Here is a 21,370-nt window from a genome sequence, read left to right as displayed (position 1 = left end):
AGGTTGCCAGTCTGGGGGGGTGTGTCGGAATATAGAGGTTCCTTACCGAACAATACCAACTGATGCCTGATTGATGCCTTGCTGATATCATATGGCGAAAAGCAGCGTATTTACTCTGCTATTACTGCTTTTGAAACCGCACAATCGCTTAGTATACTCTATAAGGTATTTACGGTCGTATATAGGATCCTAGATAGCACACTTTTGCAAGAATCAGAGACCTCAACCATATACGCTTGATACGTACTTTCAACCCTGACTAAGCCACATTTCCGACATATGGTAGTTGATCACGTGATGCGCCTGTTAACTATCACCTATGATCCCTGTCCTTCCTGCATTATTACCAGAGCTTATAGTCCAATGATTCTGCCTTGACTCCCCGCATAATCACGTGAGATTAGTGCCTTAGGGGTCTGTAACAGTAAGAAGGTGTGTCACGGGCTCGGAATAGTAGATAATAACGAACTGAATTCCTATCTAGACTATTGTAGCCATCGACGAGAATATCGAATCTGGAGAAGAAAAGAGAAGAGGAAATCTATCTAGGTAATGAAGGGGTTTTATAGAGGTTGTTGCCGACATGGCTGAGTAGCAGCATTTGCGATGTATCATTCATTGCTGCAGTGTTGAGCCGTCATATATGAGTCGTCACAAGGTGGTGATGGTAAGTGCTTGGACCAAAACAAGCATAAAAAACAGTAATTAATTTAGATGAATCAGCGATTTATGCAAAAGAATTAGGCCAAATCAGGCCAAATAAGGTGTCTTTAGGTGTCTATGGGCAACCTATGTCAATGTCTAGCCAAGCCACACTTCTTTTCAAAAGGAGCTTTTGATAAGCGACATCTTACATAACTTTACTTATAGTCAGCTTACTTTGCCCGGTGATGCTGGAATTCCTCCTTGAAAAAGGATGTGTCAACCAAACTGTTCAGATTTTGGAGTTACGGCCTGGTTAAAGACAGCTCTTATTCCGAACGCTTCCCCACAAGCCCTATATAGCCCTAACAAACTGTCACATACTATCTAATAACCCGTAAATCTTATGTATTGCGGGAATTTGGATAGATCTTGTGTATTGTTTGGGGGAGACCAGGCAGGGATGGATTTGACGCATTCAAATCAGGAGCAGCAACAGCGGCTATCCGACGACGGAAATACCAGATGATAGCGGCTAGAGCTATGAAAAATGTACAACCAACTCTCACTGCCAGTGTAGGTTCCAGTGCCGCTGCTTGAATCCGAAGACCCACTAGATGTTGAAGGATTAGTGGATGGAGGCGTTGTTTTTGCGGTGTCGTTCTTTGGTAGAATTCTGAAATGATTGCGGGTAAAGGTGATTATGTCAATGTAGACACTAGTTAAACATCTTAAAATAGAAAGGATATGTCAGATCTATTCCTGATTACACAATCCAGTTCCAGGATCTCTATCATAATAGCCATACTCATTAGTCTAGAGAGAGATTAACATATTGCTGCCGGAGCTGAAATACGCCCAATGAACTGTCTTGAATCTGTGCCAACTCGCTGAAGTACAAATGAATGATTTTTGAAGTTGGTTTTCCCAGAGGATTCGGAGCGTCTGGTCCATATCGTACTCCAGACTTTTGTCAGATTTTTCTGGAGGACACCAGAAGGAATTAACCGCGTTGACCTCAACAATGGAATAGAGCAAAAGGATTAAAAGGGAGCTCGACATGTTTACTGTGCTTTTCAAGATTCGAATACCACAACCAGGGGCAAGATTGAAAGCAACCAGGAAGCTCGAAAGGAGAGCGATACTAAGTTAGTGGAAGTGGAATGTTTACATTTTGAAACTGATAAGTTTGTACGGGCATCTTCTCTGAAGGCACTACACGTCGTCTTGCCAATTGAGCAAGACTCGAGTTGCTCAAGATATGTGGAAGGGTTGTCTTCTAGTGACGTGCATATGGCGTATGGCACCTTCCCCCGATTAGCGACATTGCATACCTTCCGAGTTAATGCGCGATGTATTTAATGATAAACAGGGGCCGATCTTGAAGAGACGAAAAAAATCAACTTTCCTTCTGTGTATTTCAAATACAACTGGGTGGTCCATTTCCGACGTCGGGAATAAGTCGTCATATCAATCCCGATGTTTGGGATATTTATCGGCTCATTCACGGACCCTTAGATTTCTCGAAAACACAGGCTTTTACACAATTTATTTTCTCTCAAATATCATACAAAAATGCCTGGCTCCTTTTCTGAAGATATGGCACCACCTCAATACAGCTTTATGGACGATTACAGCGAGGGTGCACACCCCCAACTTCTCGAAGCTCTTGTGCGCACCAACTCGACCCAGCAAGTCTCCTATGGAAACGATGAGCACAGCAATGAAGCCCGCCAATTAATCCGGACCAAGCTTTCTGCCACCGAGGATGAGGTAGCCATTCACTTTGTGCCTAGCGGAACTTCCGCCAATCTCATCTGCATCGCGAGCTGTTTACGACCTTTCGAGGCGGTGTTGACCATCGACTCTGGACATGTTGTTAGTAAAGAAGCGGGTGCTATTGAGGCTACTGGACACAAGCTGATTGTTGTCCCTGGGGAAGGAGGAAAAATGACGCCCCAAAATTTAGAGAAGGCTGTTCGCCAGAATCAGTTCTTCCCGCACAACGCTAAACCGCGGCTGGTTTATATTTCCAATGCCACGGAGCTGGGAACGATCTATACCAAACGAGAACTGGAAGATATCAGTGCTGTGTGCAAACGCTGGGACCTGTTGCTTCTCATAGATGGCGCTCGTATTGGAGTAGCCCTGAGTGCCCCGTCAAATGATTTGACACTGCGAGACCTAATCGACCTAACCGACATATTCTGGATTGGTGGTACCAAGAATGGTGCATTACTGGGGGAAGCAATTGTTGTACGGAACCACCTGGCGGACGGCTTTGCTTTCTATTTGAAGCAACACGGTGCATTGCTGGCCAAGGGTCGCATAATAGGGGTTCAGTTTGCAGAGCTCTTCCGGGAGAATCTCTTCTCTGAACTTGCAGCAAATGCCAACAACGTGGCCCAGATGATTTCAGACAATTTTCAGAGCCTGGGTTATCAACTATCCGCGAAAACCGAGACAAATCAAGTATTTGTGAGGTTGCCAGAAAGCTTGGTTAGACGGCTTGAGGAACGGTTTCGCTTTTATACTTGGGAGCATCTCGACGATCAACAAGTTGTGGTTAGGATCGTTACGTCGTGGGCTACGGACACATCAATAGTGGATAAGTTCAACGCGTGGGTTCATAAGTGGACTATATAAACCAATCTGCAATATCAATCATGAGAAGTGTACGCAAATTTCAATGAAACAAGCTCAGTACAGTCTAGCTGCCTTCAATACTGAGTGCTATCGACTATACAGCGGTCTTTGCCCTAGAAATAGCTAGTCAATACCAGTACGAACGGCAACTTATGATAATTGGCATTTAGGGAGGTTTATACAATTGAAGCGCTAGTAGTAATAGCAGTACATATAGAGTCCTCTTATACCAAAACTACTTTTATCTGGAGAAATGCTCGCTTCGTTGTACTGATTACTAATCGCCTAAATTGGCATTCCCGACATCTCGATTCCCGACTTATTCTCTTGTCATTCCCGAGGAATGCATTAGAAAAAAAATGCGCCTTTCTATATCCTGCGATTCTTGTCGGTATGTAAAGCCATTGTCATGATTTGCGCAGTTCCACTAAAATTGATTACAGGAAAGCGAAAGTCAAGTGCTTTCATGAGGGCCGTCCTCCATGCCGTCGATGTCAACGAGGAAATAGACATGGTTGTGTACTCACAGATCCGCGAGCGTCACCGTTACGGCCACAGGGAGAATCATTGATTGTCCAGCGTAAGAGAAAATCTGCTTCTAGGGCTGTGGTTGATAATGCCATTCCCAATCTCGTGGACTCCAGTGATGAGCCCCAACTTCTGCCTCCCAACCCGGTTGCCTCTCTATCTCCGTCTACTCTCATCAGCGCCTGTGACACCTACCGTAAGAAGTTCCCTGTAGCGAACTTTCTTCACTATCCGTCACTTATTGCCAACGTATCGGCCAATCCCTCTTCTGTGGACTCGGTGTTCGTTGCCTCATTGCTTTCCCTCTGTGCCCGCTTCCTTCCGGAGTATAACCTGGACCTCGGTGAAACATATGCAGAGTATGCACGCTTGGAGCTGGCTCGGAAAGCCTTCGAAACCCCCTCATTATCCCTGGCACAGTCTTTGGTGATGCTTGTATTCTACGAGTGGGGTTCGGGGCGTCCATACAAAGCGTGGATGTATAGTGGTGAGCATATATCATCTTTCCATTCGATATATCACTGACACTGTTAGGAATGGCGACTTACATGATACAGTCATTGCTGAAGACAGCAGATGATAGCATGGAGCACAATCCAGATGAATTTAATGACTCTCAAATCCAGTATGAGCAGCTTGTCCGCACGTATTGGGTCTGCTTCGCCCAAGACTGCGAGCTAAGCTCAGGAGCCCGCCAACATTTCGCCCTCTCCTTTCGCCATATTTCCGTTCCCCTACCAGTCAGCGATTATGATTTTAATTTCGGCCGCCGGGGGCCACCTAGATTGATGCCAGCGGATCTTACTCGAGGCTCCCCGCTGTGTGTGAAATTGACTATCGAACACGGCTTGACGGTCGTGACGCGCGGTTTTGATATATTCGTGCGCATCTTACGCTTTGCTAATGAAAGTCGTCGCGGTAGAGTGTCGTTAATGACGACGGCACTGTCATCACCACAGCAAACCTGGCAAGTTCTCAAAGAAGAGCTAGATGAATGGAGATCCCTACAAGACTCGACTCTTCAGTACCCGGCTACCAGCGTTCAAGTGCATGTTGCTCTCGGATACGGGGAGCTCTTTGCTTATATCAATCTGATACATTTCATGAGGTAGGATCGCATCAACACCGTCAACTGGAGCACCAAGTAACTGACTTGCTGAAGCATCCTTTTCCTCTACCGGGACCAGCTTCTGTCCAGATTAAAGCAGATCCATGATCCACACCACGATCCTCAGCCTTCAACTGGTTTGGACGGGTCCGCTTGGAGCGAAGATGCGCTTGACTGCCTTTTTGAAGCAGCGCAGAATATTGGAGGTATTTTATCAGCTCTAGAAAGCTGTTCAACGTCCGTCATCACTCCATATGCCGGGTTCAGCGTCTTTGTTGCTGCCCATATAAATATGTACGGCACTGTATCACCACTGCGTTATCCAGGTGGACAAGAGCGCGCGAAGGACGAGAAGAAGGCTAATTTTTCGTATCTCGAGCGGCTGTGCAAATTCTGGCCGGTTGGTCACAACTGGGTAAGTCTGCCGTTGCTATCCCGTTACCTACACCAGACTAACAATCGGTAGTGGCGAGCTGTACAGGACGCAAACAAGTTCTACGAAACGGCTAGAAATAACCAGGAACATGCAATTTCAGGTGATCGTCCTGGCCATATAACTCTAGCAGGGACTCTTGATGAATATGGGGACATACGATCTTCTCGTCCGCGGAATGAGCTGTCCTCGAATACGAGCCACATTCCGCTGCATAGGGGACTAACTGACTCCCCTTCTCAGTCTCGTTTGCCGTTCAATGACCAGTTTATATTGGATGCTCAGGAATTGGAGACGGACATGTTGCAATGGCCCTTTATTGACGAAACTTGGTCATCTGGGTTTGATACGGGGTTTGACGCCGCGTGGCCTAGTTTTGGCTAACAAAAGTACAAGAATCGCATAATAATGTGCGATATACCAGATTGGACTACAATGGCTTCAAGAAACCTTTATTCCAGCTACAAATGGCTGTATGACTGGAAAATATCGCCTTTTGATCCTTGATGGCCATGGGAGTCATTTGACACCTAGATTTGATGAGATATGTAGTCAGAATGATATTATACCAATCTGCATGCCTGCTCATTCATCACATCTCTTACAGCCCCTTGATGTGGGTTCCTTCTCACCTTTGAAGCGGGCGTATGGACGTCTGGTTGAGAACAAGGCACAGATCAACATCAGCCATATTGACAAATTTGACTTTCTTGAAGCCTATCCCCAAGCTCGTAAAGAGGCCTTTAAGGTGGAAAATATCAGGAATAACTTTGCTGCAAGTGGCTTGGTTCCTTTCAATCCAGAAAGAGTGCTTGGGCAGTTCAATATACAACTCAAGACCCCTACACCACCAGGCAGCCATTCTACTGATTCAGCACCCAAAACGCCTCATAATCTCAAGCAACTGGAAAAGCAGGTATCTACAATCAAGGAGTTTCTAAGGCAGCGTACACAGAGTCCTCCAATTCCAATGAATGATGCAATAAACCGAGTTGCCAAAGGGTGCGAAATCCATATGAATAGTGCAATCCTTCTTTCCAAAGAAGTCCAGGATTTACGGGCTGCACATGAGAAAACACTGCAAAAGCAGAATCGATCCAAGCGACAATGGCTTGTACGGATGGCCTGTCAATTCAAGAAGGCATAGAGCTTGTGCAGCAGAGGAATGAGGTCCAGAGAACTCAAGATACTGTACAGATGGAGACTGCGCCATCGCACTTTCCGGTCAAGAACAGCGAAAGGTCTAATTTAAACATTCAAAATAGCATTAATATATAATTACTAATTATTACCACGATTAGGACAGTGAGTCCTTCTATGTCCCAAAACATTGCAATCAGAATACCGTGGTGGTGCCCGTACATGTGGTTGAAATGTCGATGGCGCAGTCTCCATCTGTACAGTATCTTGAGTTCTCTGGACCTCATTCCTCTGCTGCACAAGCTCTATGCCTTCTTGAATTGACAGGCCATCCGTACAAGCCATTGTCGCTTGGATCGATTCTGCTTTTGCAGTGTTTTCTCATGTGCAGCCCGTAAATCTTGGACTTCTTTGGAAAGTGTCACGGCGCTCTACTAGGATAATGAAACATCCAACTCATGGGTTCTACCTAGGTAGCTATCGACGAGAATAATCAACATGAGGAAGGAAGAAAGGAAGTGACGCCGTATATATCAACAAAGCAAACAACTGCATCTCACGTGATAGCCAGACAACGTGACCAGGCCGTCACAGTTAAGGATCATCCACTTCAATAAGTCACCTTCTGTCAGGGTGCAGGGTCAGGTACAGATATTAGGAATTGACGAACAGGTTAAGCTACAGGTCAGGCTATCTACAGATACATAGACAAGACGCAGCTGCCCGAACTAACTAGGATTGGTGTAGTGAGATATCCGATTGACAGATTGGGGTATAATACGGAGAGTCTCGGGGTTTTGGGGCAAAACCCACTCCACTCCGCCCCGAGTGACACTCTACCTGTAACATATAGTATTGGGAAGGTTGTTGGATGAGATGGGTTGAGGAAGATCACTCTTAAACAAATCACCCCGCTTGCGCTTTCTTGGGCTGAGTAAAAGCAACCATCTTACAATGCATTGGGATCATTTGTAGCATCTCACTGTGGAAGTAGCACGCCTGGTCAAGTCCCTGTGATGGAGGACCAAAGCATGATCACAGCTTGCTGGATAATCTGCTCCCATAATGGAAGAAAGAAGAATGGACCCAGTGGTGGTGTAAAAGGATGCAGAAATTATCTATGTCCAGTGTGCTCTTCTTTTTTGCATGCCTGCTGATCTTGTGCTCTGCAGGAAAAACTTGTTCAAGGTACTGTCATCTATTGAGTATCCAGGTGTAAGAATGAAACAGGAAGCTTAAACATACTTGTTGCATCTGCTCATGAACATGATGATTTACAGGCTGGCAGGCAAACAAACCAAAGTATTGGCACAAGCACTGCCAATATTCATTGTAGGTCTGAAGTTTTTTCTTGCGCGAGGTCCTTGGCATCCAGTCAAGAAAGTTCATATAGATGGCTTTATCTTCTGAGAGTAGATATTCAATGTAGTCTTCATTTGAGTGTGCACAATATCTGCAGGCTGTTAGTTTTATTGAAACACCCTTTGGTCCACTGTGAGAGTGAAGGGGTGACATGCCTTACCAGTACTGTTCAACAACTGCAAGACCTTTAAATGTCTTGGGCTTGTAGTTAGGGGGAAGCCATCCCAGATTTTGGGAATACTCAAGTCTGGTCCGAGTCTCCTCACACAGGACAGGATCAGCCCAGTACTGGTGCTCATCGGGGTTCGCAGGGTAAGCCAACAGCACAGGGTGCTACGAAAGAAAAATGGGCTTGGCGGGTGCAGAAAAGTGGCCAGACCATGTGTTTGAATCATTAAAGTGGCAACAGGTCGCTGAAACGCCGAGTGGAAATGACGCCGTAAACGGCTTCACTGGCGGTCATTTTCGGCGTCGATTTCACAGGTACTCACATTCTAGTTGTAATTGCAAGTTTGCAATCCCATGAGAAGTACGGATATTACTAACAGCCGAGATACCCTACATGCTGCGAATCGAAACATATGTAACGAACGGATGTTTATTTAGCATATCCACCGGCCTGCGGGTAAACATGTTAGCCCTAGCTGCGTAACGGTCGTAGAAAACAATGCATACAGCAAGGTAGTACACCGTAGATAGACGCACACATACACCGGCGATATATCTTTTTCTTCGAGGATACATGGATATATAACGCTTGGTTTTGGTCGAGTCATAGCACGCGACATCTTTCCATTACCTTATCCCCAGCGTCACACAGTGGCAAAGAAATCCCCTTATGTTTATTCCACGGTGTATTGAATGCTAGCATAGCAACTTCTTGTACCACATTCCTGCGGGAGGAATGTATAAGGGAGAGGGTATGTAACCCATCGATCACCGACCATTAACCGACCACCATGGATCCAACATACACAACCCGGCAGTTCCGTGAATATCTCCAGTACAGCTATCCTCCTGCTACACTGCTTATCTTTTTTATTGCTTTTATTACGAATTCAATTCTGATTGCTAAAGGCTCGCAACATGGTAGCGTGTTACAGTATAGTCCCGAGGGAAAGCCCTTTCCCAAGAGGTTGAGGGGCATGATAAACAAGATTGCGGATGCTCATAAGCACGAGTTCTCTTCTAGAGCAAGATATGCATTCGTATGGCTTGTGGTTGGTGTTTTGGTGACTTTTATGGCGGATGCTGCTGTCCATATCAGTCATGTTATTGCAGCCAAGGAGGAGAGCTGGTGGTGCGGGCAGGCGACTGTGGTGAGTTATTCGCCCTGCATGACCTGAAGATAGCTAACAAAATTACCGTGTAGATCTACGTCGTGGGATCATTCTTCTCCAACACAGTTATCTTCCTCTCCCTCCTCGACACACATCCCGCCCCAACCTTCGCGCAATTCATTCCCTGGTCCATAGCAATTCCATTCGAACTCGCCATAGTCGCAACCTCTCTGTCAATATATACCAACATACACCATGAGCCGGCCGTTGGGGATGCATTCGGTGGCCCTCTACGGGAAAGAATCACAAATTGGGAATCGCTGGAGGTGATATCCGGTGTTGTTCGACTTGTGGTTCTGACTTTCCTGGTCGCTTTGTATGTGCTGCAATTTATTCGCGCGAATTCGGACGAGGGCTCTCGGGAAGATAGCCCAATGGAGCAGATAGGACTACTCGACTCTTCTGAAACTAAGATTGGGGCCGAGCATAGCGAAGGCGAAATTGGTACTCCCGGAAAACAAACAATACCGCCGAATACCTGGTGGCACTACCTCAGCGGTTACTCCGTACTCTTCCCATACCTATGGCCGTCCAAATCTCGTCGCCTCCAGTTCATCGTCATATTCTGCTTCGGCCTCCTAATCCTCCAACGTATCGCCAACGTCCTAGTCCCCTACCAAGTTGGCGTAATCACCGAAGCCCTCTCCATCGAAGACAACAAACTCCACCTCCCCTGGCTCCAAATCTGCCTCTACATAATCTATCGCTGGCTCCAGGGCAGCCAGGGCATTCTCGAGTCCTTGCGCTCATATCTCTGGATTCCCATTAGTCAATATGCATATATGGAAGTGTCGACTGCATCGTTCGAGCATGTGCATTCGCTCAGTCTGGACTTTCACTTGAATAAGAGGATTGGGGAGGTGCTTTATGCATTGAATAAGGGAAGTGATTCTGTGAATACGTTTCTCGAGCAGGTCACGTTTCAGGTTGTGCCTATGGTTATTGATTTGGGGGTTGCGGTGGGGTATTTTTTGATTGCGTTTGGCGTGTATTATGGGCTTGTTGTCGCTGTTGTGACGTTTTTCTATCTTTATGTTACGGTGCGGATAGCGCAGTGGAGGGCTGAGATGCGAAGACAGCAGGTCAATACTCACAGACAAGAAAATGCCATCAAGTAACCCTCCCACCACCATTCAGCAAAACCATATGCTAACAGCAGCGCTACAGAAACGACTCCCTTTCCTCCTACGAAACAGTAAAACACTTTAACGCCGAACCCCTCGAGCACACTCGCTACCGCACTGCCGTCTCAACCTTCCAATCCGCCGAATACCACTCCCTCTACGCGCAATCCTTCATGACAGCAGCCCAAAACACAGTCTTTATCCTCGGCCTGCTACTCACCTGCTTCATCGCCGCGTACCAGGTCTCCATCGGGCAACGACCCGTGGGCCAATTTATGACGTTGCTTACATATATGGCGCAGCTGCAGACGCCGTTGAGTTACTTTGGGACGTTTTATCGGTATATTCAGACGGCGATGATTAACTCAGAGAGGTTGTTAGAGTTGTTGAGGGAGCGGGCGTCGGTTGTTGATAGGGTATCTGCTATACCCATGGATATTTGTCAGGGATGGATTACCTTTGATGAGGTTGGTTTTGCGTATGACGGGAGGAAACAGAAGAACGCGTTGAACGAATTATCGTTCCACTGCGAACCAGGAACGACGACAGCACTAGTCGGTGAGTCTGGAGGCGGGAAATCGACTATCTTCCGCCTGCTCTTCCGCTTCTATAACCCCCAAAACGGCCGGATCCTAGTCGACAGCCGCGATGTCCAGGATATAACCATAAGTTCGCTCCGCGAGCACATCGCCATAGTCCCCCAGAACACAGCCCTCTTCAACGAATCCCTTCTCTACAATTTGCGCTACGCAAACCCCTGCGCCACGGACGAGGACATTCACAATGCCTGTCGCGCAGCGTGCATTCACGATAAAATCATGACTTTCCCAGAAGCCTACGAGACGAAAGTCGGGGATCGGGGACTGCGGCTCAGTGGTGGGGAGAAGCAGCGGGTTGCGATTGCGCAGACGATTTTGAAGAATCCGCAGATTATTCTGTTGGATGAGGCAACCGCTGCGTTGGATAGTGAGACGGAGGGACATGTGCAAGAGGCGTTGGGGAACCTGGCGAGGGGGAGAACGGTAATTATGATTGCGCATCGGCTGAGCACTGTTACCGAGGCAGATCAGATTTTGGTACTGCATGAGGGGAGGGTTGTAGAGAGGGGAAGACATCAGGAATTACTAGAGATGAAAGGAAGGTATATGGGGATGTGGCGGAGGCAGAGTCAGAGTCAGAGTGCTGGAGGGGAGTTGCGGAAACGTAGTCCACAGCAGGTGTTGCTCTAGCTTAAGCTTAAGTATGCCGCGACATGAGATTGTACATAAGTCATTTGAACCGCATTGCGAGGTAGCATTTTGTTCTATCAAAACTCCTATTCTTCATAACCATAACCCATAATGCATATACAAATCACTTTACTCATCATCACTCTCTTCCTCCTCTTCATCACTATCCTCCTCCTCGGCATTGGCAAGCCAATCCACAAACTGTTGCGTCTGAGCCCTAACCTTCCGCATATCCTCCGTCCCACTAGACCGCTCATCATCCCACCACTGCTCATACGCCTCCTCCTCAATCAGCTCGAGATCATACAGCTCCTTGGCCGTAAACAGAAGAACCGTATCGCCCTTTGGCCAGGTAACAAGATCCTGTTGGAGTAGGACTAGTAGGTCTACCTGATCCGGCTTCGCAGCGGTCTCGCGGTCGAACAGGGACCGCTCCACGATCTCGCGGTATGTGCCAAAGATGTCACGGACGGCCTGCGATGCGGACTTCTGGCTCTCGTCCATGAGATTCCCGATGCGTTTCATGAAGGCGGAGACCACCGCACGGCGGACTTGGTTGTCGGATGCGTTAGCAGTCATGCGTAGGGAGACAAGCTCGAGTTGCACGACGTCTGAGGTGACCTCGTCGCGGAGACTGTCGTAGACGCTGACAGCAGCGTCTTGGACGAAGTGGTCTTCTTTTTCTTCTTCGGAGACGGAGGTGCCGTAGCTTCCTGCGCGGGAGCCAGCGAAGTCAGAGGTTTCGGAGGAGAGCGTTGAAATGGATTCGGTGGAGAGGGAGAGGTTGGCCATGTTGTAGACTAAGCCGGAGGAAGTTTCACTTGCATCATCCTCTTCGTCGTCCGAGTCTTCGTCGCGGGTAAATTCATAGCCCTCGCCTCCTGCACCGACGACCGCCGGATCGCTCTCAGGTGCAGCTTCATCATCCTCCTTTGGAGACTTGGTTATACGAATTCCTTCGCCAATGGTGATCCCATCGGCAATCTTAACACCATACGAGAGAAGCGCTCCCGACTCGACCTTGCACTGGTTACCCACCACAGCACCATCAGCAACAATAGCCTGGTTAACAATCGTGTTATCCCCAATTACAACATTTTCCCAGATATAAGCACCATCCAGAGTCACGTTCTTGCCGATCTTGCAGTTCCTCCCGAGCACCGTGTTCTTCACTGTCGTTTTCTCACCGATGCTGGTACCTTGTCCGATCACCACCCGACGACCAACGATGCATGACCGCGCCAATGTGACATTCTGTTCTTGGTATAGGTTGCTCTTGCGGAGTTCGTAGGTGTGCCCGGGAAGCAGGTTCGTGTCTGGGCAGAGAGGATACGTCCATCTCGAAATGACATCCTTGCTGATCGCATCGTACGCCTTGAGATTCCGCGCTCTTGCCGCGTAGTGGTCCTTGATGATGTACGTGTGGATCGTCTTCCCATTCAACTCGTAGTCCTTCAGCACACCGAACAAAAATTGCTTCCGCGGGGCCTGGTAGTCGAAACTGTCGGACCACAAACTCAGAACGTCGGGCGTGCAAATGTCGATGCTGCAGTCAATCAAATCCTGACGGATATCAATCTCCGAATGCTCAGCAATAATCTCAGTATCAATGTTCAACCGCGCTCCATGCTCCGAGTGCTCCGCGTGGTGGTCGATCTCTTCGTAATGCAGACAACGGTCCTTGGTCGGGTCGACGACAAATACTGGCGAAACGGACGAGGACTTGGTTCGGTGGTTCCGGCCAGCTTCACGCAGCACCATGGTCATAATCGCGTTCTTATCGGCTTCGCGGCGGGCTCGGTGCGTAGCCAGGGCTCCTTCGATCGGCATGTTGCTGATGACATCTCCACTCAAGACGATGAAGTCTCCCGTAATGACATGTTTCCCGTCCAGATCGCGCATAACATCTCCGACAGATGTGGAGGTGGATTTGAGAAAGGTCAATTGCTTGAACGGCGACGAGGATGCTCTCCATTTTGATGCGCTGGTGCCACACGTTAGCTTGGTCACATCCACGCCTTTATTCCTTCCATCACATACTTGATGTATTTCTCTAGCTGATCCGAGTGAGCACCTCCATAAAGAAACACCTCCTCGACGCCCGCATTGGCAAGGAATTCGAACGTATACTCGATCAACGGCGTGTTGGCCAACGGCAGTAAACACTATATTCGTTCACTCGCATTAGCATCAACCCTCACTTGACCATAGAAGAGGAAAGAGAACTCACCCTAGGCTTATCGAGAGTAAATGGCTCGAACCTCGTCTCAAATGTATCTGCCAGGACCTAAACCAGTCAGTGCCCCAGCCCCGCGCGTTGTGTCCGTCGATCTGCGATATCGAAATCCGGGGTTCAGGGACGAACATACAACGGCCTGAAGTGTCTCCTCGACTTCCTCTGCAGCATTCCGCTGCTTCGGTGCACCACCGCCTTTCTTGGGGGCCATGGCTACTAACAATCATAAGTTAACAACCAGTCTCCGTGTGATCGGAGAACGCACAATGCGGGGGTATCGCACTTACCTCTGTCCGTACAGTCGCGGGGTCAAAGGTAGAAAAATTTCGTGAATAGGACACAGTAATCCAACTCTCTCACAGGTTCCTCGTTGATTCAATCGCGACGCTCTCATAAAAAATTCCGCCAAGCCATCGGAGTCAATCTCCATCCCACTTTGATTCTGCCCAGCGGTGAATATGTTTTTCATGTTTATCTTTTTTGCGCTGTTTGCAAAATCTAGTCACGTGAAAATCACAGTGGCGTAGTACAGCCCCCAAAAATCCAGACCCTCGAGCCGACCCTGGACAAGGCCTAGACCCGTGGGGAATGCAGGCGTGTGTATTTTTGTTTTCTTTCAAGGGTTTATTTTGACGAATCTGTCCCGGCGATGCGGGCTGCCGCTCATGTGGAGCCTTGCTGGACTTATTGATAGTAACACAATAGTAGATGCAACCAATTTGTTCATCGAATGCAGATAGATACATTGGAAGGGGGGAGAAAAAAAAAAAAAAACCAAAAATCACACGCCACCAATCCCAATTCTTGTACACCAAAAGCCAAACGCTTCCCCATAGGGAGTATATAAAAATGGAAACATCTCACGCTGCCAGTCCTCAAAGTCTCGATCCAGAGCTCCGCAGAACGCCCCATGTAGTCTATAAGTCACAAAGAATGAAAAAGAGAAAGCCTCCCGGATAACAATGTAAGAATATTCGTGGTAGAAATGAATCGTAGTCCGGCGACGGTATGAACGAATCGAATCTTAAGCAAATTTGTACGCGAGGTGTATATGTGCAGTTAGAAGTGGAATAGAAATATCGCGTCAGGCGTTCATAGAGAAAGTAGACTAGCCCGTCCGTGCTTGCACCGGGTTAACCATCGTCTGTGCAGGCTGAGCATACATGCGCGGTCGCTTCGTCACGTTGGGGTTATCTGGAGCGCTGGACATCTCAGATACTTGTCGCCGGTGCGGTGGCCGTACTGCCGGTTGTGGTGCTGCTGCTCCGGCCGGGGCGAGTGCCACTGTCGGTGCTGGATACTGCACACCATTCTGATCGACTGCGTACGCGACCGGAGCACCCGGGGTGGCAGCAGCATATTGACCTTGTACATGCGGAATACTGGGGTGAACCGCCATGCCGTGGAATTGGCCTGGCGACTGCCAGTTGCTCATCGACGCGGCTGGCGACTGACCGGGCGAACTATCCTCCTTGACTGATTGAGCAGCAGAGCCTTGTGCAGCCATTGGGACCGCAGGTGCAGGTTGTGGAGCTTCCATGCCCGGCGGGATAGTCTTGAGGTGGACAAGGTGCTTTTCAAGCATGTCGAGCAGGCTCTTGCGGGTAAACGGTTTGGGAAGCACGTCATCCATTCCTAATTGAATTAGCAGCCGCATAAAGGCAGGCATCAGTAACAAAGCGCACTTACCATGCTGGAAGTAAAGCTGAATATCATCACTCCGAATGTTGGATGTCATGGCGATAATAGGAGTCCGATCGAATTGACGAATTAGGTGGCAGGCTGAGACACCGTCCAGATTGGGCATGATGATATCCATGAGAATTAGATCGTATTTCGAGCCATCTTGAATTTTGTTCACAGCCTCGAGACCATCAAACTGCAGTGGATCAGTGGACGTTCCATACTAACAAGGAGACAAAACATACCGCAGTATCAATGACACAAGAAAACGAATACAAAAATTTACCACCAATTTGACGGCACGTTGCGTCGTCCTCGACGAGTAGAATGTGCGGGCTGCGCATCCAGCCCGGATCAACGTTGGTGCTCTTCTTTCGATTATCGGGGAACTGCCGGCGAGCATCTCCGGACTCGATCTCCGCCTTTGGTGGCATCGGATACGGCACATTGTTGACATGCTCACTGTACATGGGATCAATGCCATTGGTTGCGCCAACAGGGTACACCACGGTATCCATCTCGCCGTTCATCTTGGGCGTTGTGGTGGGATAAACCAGGGTCGCAGGATTTCCAGCCGTTGGCGCACGCACCATTCCGTTGGTCGGCGTTGATACCACAGTAGTCGGTTTGGCTTCCCCTAGTTGATCAACGCCAGTGAGGTTGAACTGCATTTCGGAGTGCATATCGTTGAGCAGCTTCGAGGCCTGCTGAAGCGGCGATGATGGCTCATCGTCCATCGGGGTGACCTGAGACGGACTCAGAGTTGAGCCAGCTTGCCCTTGGGCTGGGAAGGGGGCGGCCGTCTTGCTGTCACGTCTCTGCCGAGCGTCGACGGACAGAAGATAGGTCATCAATTGGTGGATGACATTCTCATGGTTGAGGACGGTCTTTTGCACGCGCATCACCTCCTGCAGCATGAGCTGATGGTCGACGGTGAGTTGAGCATAGCGGTCGGACAGGTGTTGGATCTGCTGCTGTTGGGCCACGATTTGTTGGTTCAAGAGATCGATTTGCTGTGTCGGGACGGAGTCATCATGGTCGCGGGCCTGTTTACGGGGCGCCGGCGCTTTCCGTCGAATATTGTCCAGCGATTCCTTGCTGTTGGCCCGAAACTCGGGGTGCTTGAACTCCCAAGCCTATACACTATTAGAATACTGTACGTCCAGTAAGGAATAGATGTCGCCTACGTTGGGGCCGTATGGTGATTGCCCATTCTCCTCGTTATTCTGTCGGACTTTGTGGAAATCGTACTTGTTCAGCTGGCGGACGAAACTGGCAAAGTTGCTGTGTTTGAAGTGTCTGGGCAGGATAGTTTTGGTAAATTTTTCGCACTAGAGCAGGTCTCCCAGTCAGTCTAGGTTCTTGACAGTGGATCGAACGGGGCGAAGTGGGCGCGAATTATTTACCTCCAAGACGACGAAGCTGTCCCCCTCATCACCCCAACGAACTATCTCCGAATATGACGGGTCCTCGAGCATTCTTGAAACGAGTCAGAACACGAACTATTGATGTGATCCATGGTCGCGCGGCAGTGTTGGGCCGAAAGCGCCAGCAGTCGAGGAAAGGCAGCCAAAAAAAAAAAAAAAAAAAAAAAAAAAAGACAAAAGGATGGCGAAAAAAGCAGCGGGGTGGAAAGAGAACTCACTTGTATAGTTTTCGCACCTACCATTGTCAGTATGATTGAGATATAGTAAAAAATATGAGGATAATAGAGACGTACAAAATCACTGGAGTTGCCCGAGGGCCCGGAGTTGGACGAGGTCGAGGTCTGGCCACCCTCCATCGTGGGCTAGACGGGTCGCGACCGATCGAAAAGCAGCAGGGAGGATTATCACAGTGAGTGACGGGCAATAACAAGATACAAGAGAGAGAAAAGATATTAAAAAAAAAAAAAAAAAAAAAAAAAAAAAAAAAAAAAAAAAAAAAAAAAAAAAAAAAAAAGGGAAGAAAGAAGAGAAAGAAAGAAAAGAAAAAATAAAACGAGAGAAGAAAGAAAAGAACCTAAAGAAGAGAAGAGAACAGAAGGGTGAGTTGGAAGAGAAAAGAGGGAAGAAGAGGAGGAGAGGAGAAAAGAGTGGTCAGTGGGACGGGGCCCAGTAGGAATTCCGCAGTGACCCCGGAATACTAGGGACTATCACCACTAGAGCTGTTATATATAGTTGAATTTGTTATATTTAGGAATTGAATAGTAGAATGCACATAAAAAGATTTGGACAGATTCAGGTGAACTTGCTTGTTCCGGGGGTTGTTCATATCATATATGAACTACTACTGATTGACAGCACTCACCTCACTGCGATGTACTTGTCTGCAGACCAATGAGGAGAATCCGGCATCTGATTGGAAGCTCTGCAGTGATTGACATTGGTCTAAAATCCCCATGTCCATTGTGTTGTTCTACATACAAGTGTTGCATACGGAGTCCTCATTCGGACACTCGCTATTGTTGCTGTTCTACTTTTACCACCCGATATATATTTGTATCCCTGGTACTCTGTACTCCGCATACAATTTTTGAACCACTATATAGTACATTCACATGTTGATGGCTGTGATATACAACCTGCAGTCATGCAATGCATATCCAAACAGCTGTCAACCCCTCATCCCCGCTGTGAGCAACAACATTCAACGTAGATTAGGATACAATAATTACAAAATAGAAAACATCTTGAGCTAGAGCCCATGTGTTTATTATAGAAGAGGAACAAAGAAAAAGAAAAGCGAAAAAGAAAGGAAGAACAAAACAAAAGAGGACCCAGGGTAAATATCCGAGTAAGTCCGAGGCGCTTACTCCCGCCAATCATACGGAGTTCACTACCTACAACTATCAAAACGAGCATCATAATTCACTTCTACAGAAATACACTATATAGGACTTCGCTAGGTATGCCACCCAGTCTCCATACGGCCAGGTTCAGGGACGGACTCTAATCTCGAGAACAACTTGGGCCATATATATCGGTGTCATGGAAAGCTCAACTTGCCTATGCTTCTTCTAATACAGATAGAATCTGCTCTATTATAGGAAATCACTTTCGCCTGAACTTCCGTAAAAAGTTCACCATGCGACCTCGATCCGATTTGCGGGTCACTTCCACCTTAATTGCATACATTGTAGGAGCATAATATATAGCCTCTAGCTGTAAATGCTGGAGAGACTGTTCTATGTGCCCAAGAGCAAGCTTGTGATGATCTCGCTGAAGATGTGAGGCGGTGCAGATTGATTCGACTCCACGGATATGATAGTCGTTAGATATAGTGCGAGGCGAGGATTTGTCGGGATTTTGTAGGGGACTAGACATGTCTTTCTCAGATTGCCAAGTTATCGTCCTGTGAATGCCTAGTTTGAAGACACAGGATTGAAAGGGGCATAATGTTGACCTACCACCATTGTAATTGTGCCTACAATCCCATGTCCTGTACGAAATAATTGCGAAGTTAACCCTCAACCCGTGCACATGAAGCTTGAGCGTGAATTAACAGATGGCATTCTCTCGAACCTAACCCATAATGCTTGGGGGATAACTCGATCGCTAGGTTTCTTTCTAAGCAAAGAGCCTCCCATAGCGTTCGAGATACGGACAAGCCTTCATAGCGTTGTCCTTCTTTGGCTTTGGTCATAGTCAACAGATGTGGATTTTGAGCGGCATAAAACCCACCTAGAATGGAGACGGTATCTTTAATAATAGTATATTTGCGAATGGAGGTTAGCGTATTGATAAGAAAGCCGTAAGACGGGAGACAGTCCAACGGCAAATGAAAAAGCACGCTCATAGTGGTGAGAGCGGCTTAATACTAAATTCCGGGGCAGTATTCGGGTAGCAGTCCGGTGAATTCGAACAAGAACTGAGTCTATCCAAAATGTGGATGGCGAGAGGCACTGGACCCCTTCCGACCTACAGGCTGTGTATGGCCTTGAGCCAATGCACTAGAAACTCTCGTCAGGATAAGACGGGCCTTCGCGAGGCAAACAATACATACTTTGATATGTTTCTGCGGCAGCACTCACACCGGTGGCTAATGCGCCGTCTATCTTGTGGACCGCACGGTATGTTTCTCAGTGAAGGAGGGGTTACATGGCCAGGTCATCATCAGGGGAAACTCAATAAATGGAACCGATATTCTGTGATACTCTGAGGATTTTTGCACGGAGAGAGGAGATCGCGCAATCATGCTACTACGGCATCATGTCTCTGGGATATGAACCCAGGCCTTCAGAGATCATATCTACCTCGGTCGCTGTCCAGAACAACACAGAATTCAAGGAATGGCAAGACCTTATGACGCCAGCCAATGGGGCAAAGACTGAGAAGCCTATCCAGATAGTTCAGTGGTTGAATGGCAAGGCTGTGTTACCTCGGATCACAATTGATTCCTATAACGACACCTGCAATCATGGCAACGAAGCTCACTCGAGGCTGTATGCTGCCATGGACCATACGGATGTGTTGATGGCAAGTTTTGTGAAATGGATGGCGTTTATTCGCGATCGGTTCGATAATAAGAGTACCAATAAAGAATGCAGCAACATTACCCTAATGCTGTTCGACGAGGTGCATTTGGTGATTGAAGCTGAGGCTGATGAAATTGCGAGTCTCTTTGAGTGGTCTCATCGTTTCGCATTTGGCCAGAAGCTTTATATTGAAGAAGTAGAGTGTAATGTTCTTGTCATTATTTAGCTGTATGTTTTCTTCCATGAATCAGAAGCATAGGAAATTGATATCGAACATTTTCTAGAATAATTTTATGCGTATCCCTAGTGGCAGATGTATAAATGTTGTGATTGTGCCATATGAAGTAGTAATCGCTCGGCTATGACGAAATCAGCCAGGACCCAATATAAGCGGAATACATCCTTTGTCTTCTTCAACCTACCACCTCAATCACTCTATAAATCCCAGCTAGTTCCTCAATTCACCTCAAATTCCACACAAAATGTTCGCCACTCGCCGTGTCGCTACCTCCCTTCCCCGCGCCTTCTCTCAGCGCGCCCTCTTCCACAACACCGCTCCGGCTTTCGTCCAGAAGGGCGACTCCATTCCGGACCTCGACGTCCTGGTCGAAAACTCCCCAGGGAACAAGGTCAACCTTGCCAAGGAAATCAAGGGCAAGGGTGTTATCATTGGCACCCCTGCTGCTTTTAGTACGTCGCTCCGGTTATCTCCCATACCGTGAAGAGTGCGACTGACAGAATAGGCCCGGCTTGCTCGAGCACCCACGTTCCTGGCTATATCAACCACCCCAAGCTTAAAGAAGCTGGTCAGGTTTTCGTCCTCTCCGTCAATGATCCTTTCGTGTATGACAACCCCGCCCGACTTCAATTGAATGATATCAACCTTACTGACCGTAACAGAACCAAGGCTTGGGGAACCTCTCTCGACCCCACCGGCAAGAGCGGCGTATGTCAACTCTTTCTCCATAAAGATAATAAAAAAAAAATCGATAGCTAACTCTGACTAGATCCGCTTCCTTGGTGACCCCACTGGTAAATTCTCTGAGGCCCTCGACGTGACTTTCGACAGCACCTCGGTCTTTGGCAACCAGCGCAGCAAGCGTTATGCTCTTACTGTGGAGAACGGTAAGGTCACTGGGGCTTTTATTGAGCCGGACAACACTGGCGTCAACGGTATGCACATCTCAGATAACCTAGTTTTGAAAATTGCTAATATAAATCAGTCTCCACGGCCGAGAAGGTCCTTGGATAAACGCTTTAGTATAGATTAAATGTACATTCACGTCTTGTAAATGACCGTCTATAACAGTGTAATTATTCATTCAATCATATTCGACAACCATGATCCTGTTGCCAACATTATCCGTACAATATACATTTTTATTCCTCCAACGCCTAACAATGGCATTTATGCAATCCGTCCATACCCAATTCCAACGTTAT

The 21,370-nt window shown here is 47.7% G+C and overlaps 9 protein-coding genes across 9 annotated transcripts; 5 read left to right on the top strand and 4 right to left on the bottom strand.

The window, feature by feature from the left end:
* Nucleotides 1–2,027: 2,027 nt before the first annotated feature.
* Nucleotides 2,028–3,507, top strand: EURHEDRAFT_416862 (threonine aldolase family protein). Its single transcript, XM_040783073.1, has one exon. It carries the CDS (start codon nucleotides 2,218–2,220, stop codon nucleotides 3,286–3,288), a length of 1,071 nt encoding a protein of 356 aa, XP_040634784.1. The 5' UTR covers nucleotides 2,028–2,217; the 3' UTR covers nucleotides 3,289–3,507.
* Nucleotides 3,508–3,647: 140 nt separating this feature from the next.
* On the top strand, nucleotides 3,648–5,741 carry EURHEDRAFT_465709 (transcription factor domain-containing protein; the record flags this gene model as incomplete). Its single annotated transcript, XM_040785039.1, has 5 exons — nucleotides 3,648–3,679; nucleotides 3,732–4,303; nucleotides 4,351–4,924; nucleotides 4,979–5,339; nucleotides 5,391–5,741. The coding sequence occupies 5 exons, from the start codon at nucleotides 3,648–3,650 to the stop codon at nucleotides 5,739–5,741; spliced, it is 1,890 nt and encodes a 629-aa protein (XP_040634783.1).
* Nucleotides 5,742–8,818: 3,077 nt separating this feature from the next.
* EURHEDRAFT_465708 (uncharacterized protein) lies at nucleotides 8,819–11,552 on the top strand (the record flags this gene model as incomplete). Its single annotated transcript, XM_040785038.1, has 3 exons — nucleotides 8,819–9,178; nucleotides 9,232–10,313; nucleotides 10,367–11,552. 3 exons carry the CDS (start codon nucleotides 8,819–8,821, stop codon nucleotides 11,550–11,552), a joined length of 2,628 nt encoding a protein of 875 aa, XP_040634782.1.
* A 14-nt stretch (nucleotides 11,553–11,566) lies between these two features.
* EURHEDRAFT_416860 (translation initiation factor eIF2B catalytic subunit epsilon) lies at nucleotides 11,567–14,217 on the bottom strand. Its single transcript, XM_040783072.1, has 5 exons — nucleotides 14,076–14,217; nucleotides 13,922–14,004; nucleotides 13,783–13,839; nucleotides 13,593–13,717; nucleotides 11,567–13,536 (listed from the first exon to the last, which is right to left on the bottom strand). The coding sequence occupies exons 2-5, from the start codon at nucleotides 13,997–13,999 to the stop codon at nucleotides 11,682–11,684; spliced, it is 2,115 nt and encodes a 704-aa protein (XP_040634781.1). The 5' UTR covers nucleotides 14,000–14,004; nucleotides 14,076–14,217; the 3' UTR covers nucleotides 11,567–11,681.
* A 327-nt stretch (nucleotides 14,218–14,544) lies between these two features.
* Nucleotides 14,545–17,361, bottom strand: skn7 (putative stress response transcription factor SrrA/Skn7). Its single transcript, XM_040783071.1, has 7 exons — nucleotides 17,192–17,361; nucleotides 17,117–17,133; nucleotides 16,878–16,950; nucleotides 16,659–16,802; nucleotides 15,717–16,607; nucleotides 15,478–15,667; nucleotides 14,545–15,423 (listed from the first exon to the last, which is right to left on the bottom strand). The coding sequence occupies exons 1-7, from the start codon at nucleotides 17,252–17,254 to the stop codon at nucleotides 14,897–14,899; spliced, it is 1,905 nt and encodes a 634-aa protein (XP_040634780.1). The 5' UTR covers nucleotides 17,255–17,361; the 3' UTR covers nucleotides 14,545–14,896.
* A 983-nt stretch (nucleotides 17,362–18,344) lies between these two features.
* Nucleotides 18,345–18,888, bottom strand: EURHEDRAFT_416858 (uncharacterized protein). The gene is made up of 2 exons (XM_040783070.1): nucleotides 18,860–18,888; nucleotides 18,345–18,778 (listed from the first exon to the last, which is right to left on the bottom strand). Exon 2 carries the CDS (start codon nucleotides 18,774–18,776, stop codon nucleotides 18,504–18,506), a length of 273 nt encoding a protein of 90 aa, XP_040634779.1. The 5' UTR covers nucleotides 18,777–18,778; nucleotides 18,860–18,888; the 3' UTR covers nucleotides 18,345–18,503.
* On the bottom strand, nucleotides 18,860–19,458 carry EURHEDRAFT_416857 (uncharacterized protein). The gene has a single exon (XM_040783069.1). It carries the CDS (start codon nucleotides 19,246–19,248, stop codon nucleotides 18,913–18,915), a length of 336 nt encoding a protein of 111 aa, XP_040634778.1. The 5' UTR covers nucleotides 19,249–19,458; the 3' UTR covers nucleotides 18,860–18,912.
* On the top strand, nucleotides 19,417–20,204 carry EURHEDRAFT_258204 (uncharacterized protein). Its single transcript, XM_040778123.1, has one exon. The coding sequence runs from the start codon at nucleotides 19,584–19,586 to the stop codon at nucleotides 20,151–20,153; it is 570 nt and encodes a 189-aa protein (XP_040634777.1). The 5' UTR covers nucleotides 19,417–19,583; the 3' UTR covers nucleotides 20,154–20,204.
* A 205-nt stretch (nucleotides 20,205–20,409) lies between these two features.
* EURHEDRAFT_406398 (peroxiredoxin family protein) lies at nucleotides 20,410–21,179 on the top strand (the record flags this gene model as incomplete). Its single annotated transcript, XM_040780459.1, has 4 exons — nucleotides 20,410–20,617; nucleotides 20,671–20,873; nucleotides 20,935–21,100; nucleotides 21,151–21,179. 4 exons carry the CDS (start codon nucleotides 20,410–20,412, stop codon nucleotides 21,177–21,179), a joined length of 606 nt encoding a protein of 201 aa, XP_040634776.1.
* Between the last annotated feature and the right edge of the window lie 191 nt (nucleotides 21,180–21,370).

Source organism: Aspergillus ruber (assembly GCF_000600275.1).
Source record: "Aspergillus ruber CBS 135680 unplaced genomic scaffold scaffold00039, whole genome shotgun sequence".
NCBI lineage: Eukaryota > Fungi > Ascomycota > Eurotiomycetes > Eurotiales > Aspergillaceae > Aspergillus > Aspergillus ruber.
The sequence above is the reverse complement of the archived record's forward strand: the minus strand, read 5'-3'. Positions and strand labels throughout refer to the sequence as shown.

Coding starts and splice junctions, on each gene's coding strand:
- EURHEDRAFT_416862 (XM_040783073.1), top strand. CDS start 2,218: ATGCCTGGCTCCTTTTCTGAAGATATGGCACCACCTCAATACAGCTTT.
- EURHEDRAFT_416860 (XM_040783072.1), bottom strand. CDS start 13,999: ATGGCCCCCAAGAAAGGCGGTGGTGCACCGAAGCAGCGGAATGCTGCA. Junction 13,718..13,782: donor TTACTCTCGATAAGCCTAGG/GTGAGTTCTCTT, acceptor GAACGAATATAG/TGTTTACTGCCGTTGGCCAA. Junction 13,537..13,592: donor CAGCTAGAGAAATACATCAA/GTATGTGATGGA, acceptor GTGTGGCACCAG/CGCATCAAAATGGAGAGCAT.
- skn7 (XM_040783071.1), bottom strand. CDS start 17,254: ATGGAGGGTGGCCAGACCTCGACCTCGTCCAACTCCGGGCCCTCGGGC. Junction 16,608..16,658: donor AATCACCATACGGCCCCAAC/GTAGGCGACATC, acceptor AATAGTGTATAG/GCTTGGGAGTTCAAGCACCC. Junction 15,424..15,477: donor TCAGCTTTACTTCCAGCATG/GTAAGTGCGCTT, acceptor TAATTCAATTAG/GAATGGATGACGTGCTTCCC.
- EURHEDRAFT_416858 (XM_040783070.1), bottom strand. CDS start 18,776: ATGTCTAGTCCCCTACAAAATCCCGACAAATCCTCGCCTCGCACTATA.
- EURHEDRAFT_416857 (XM_040783069.1), bottom strand. CDS start 19,248: ATGAGCGTGCTTTTTCATTTGCCGTTGGACTGTCTCCCGTCTTACGGC.
- EURHEDRAFT_258204 (XM_040778123.1), top strand. CDS start 19,584: ATGGAACCGATATTCTGTGATACTCTGAGGATTTTTGCACGGAGAGAG.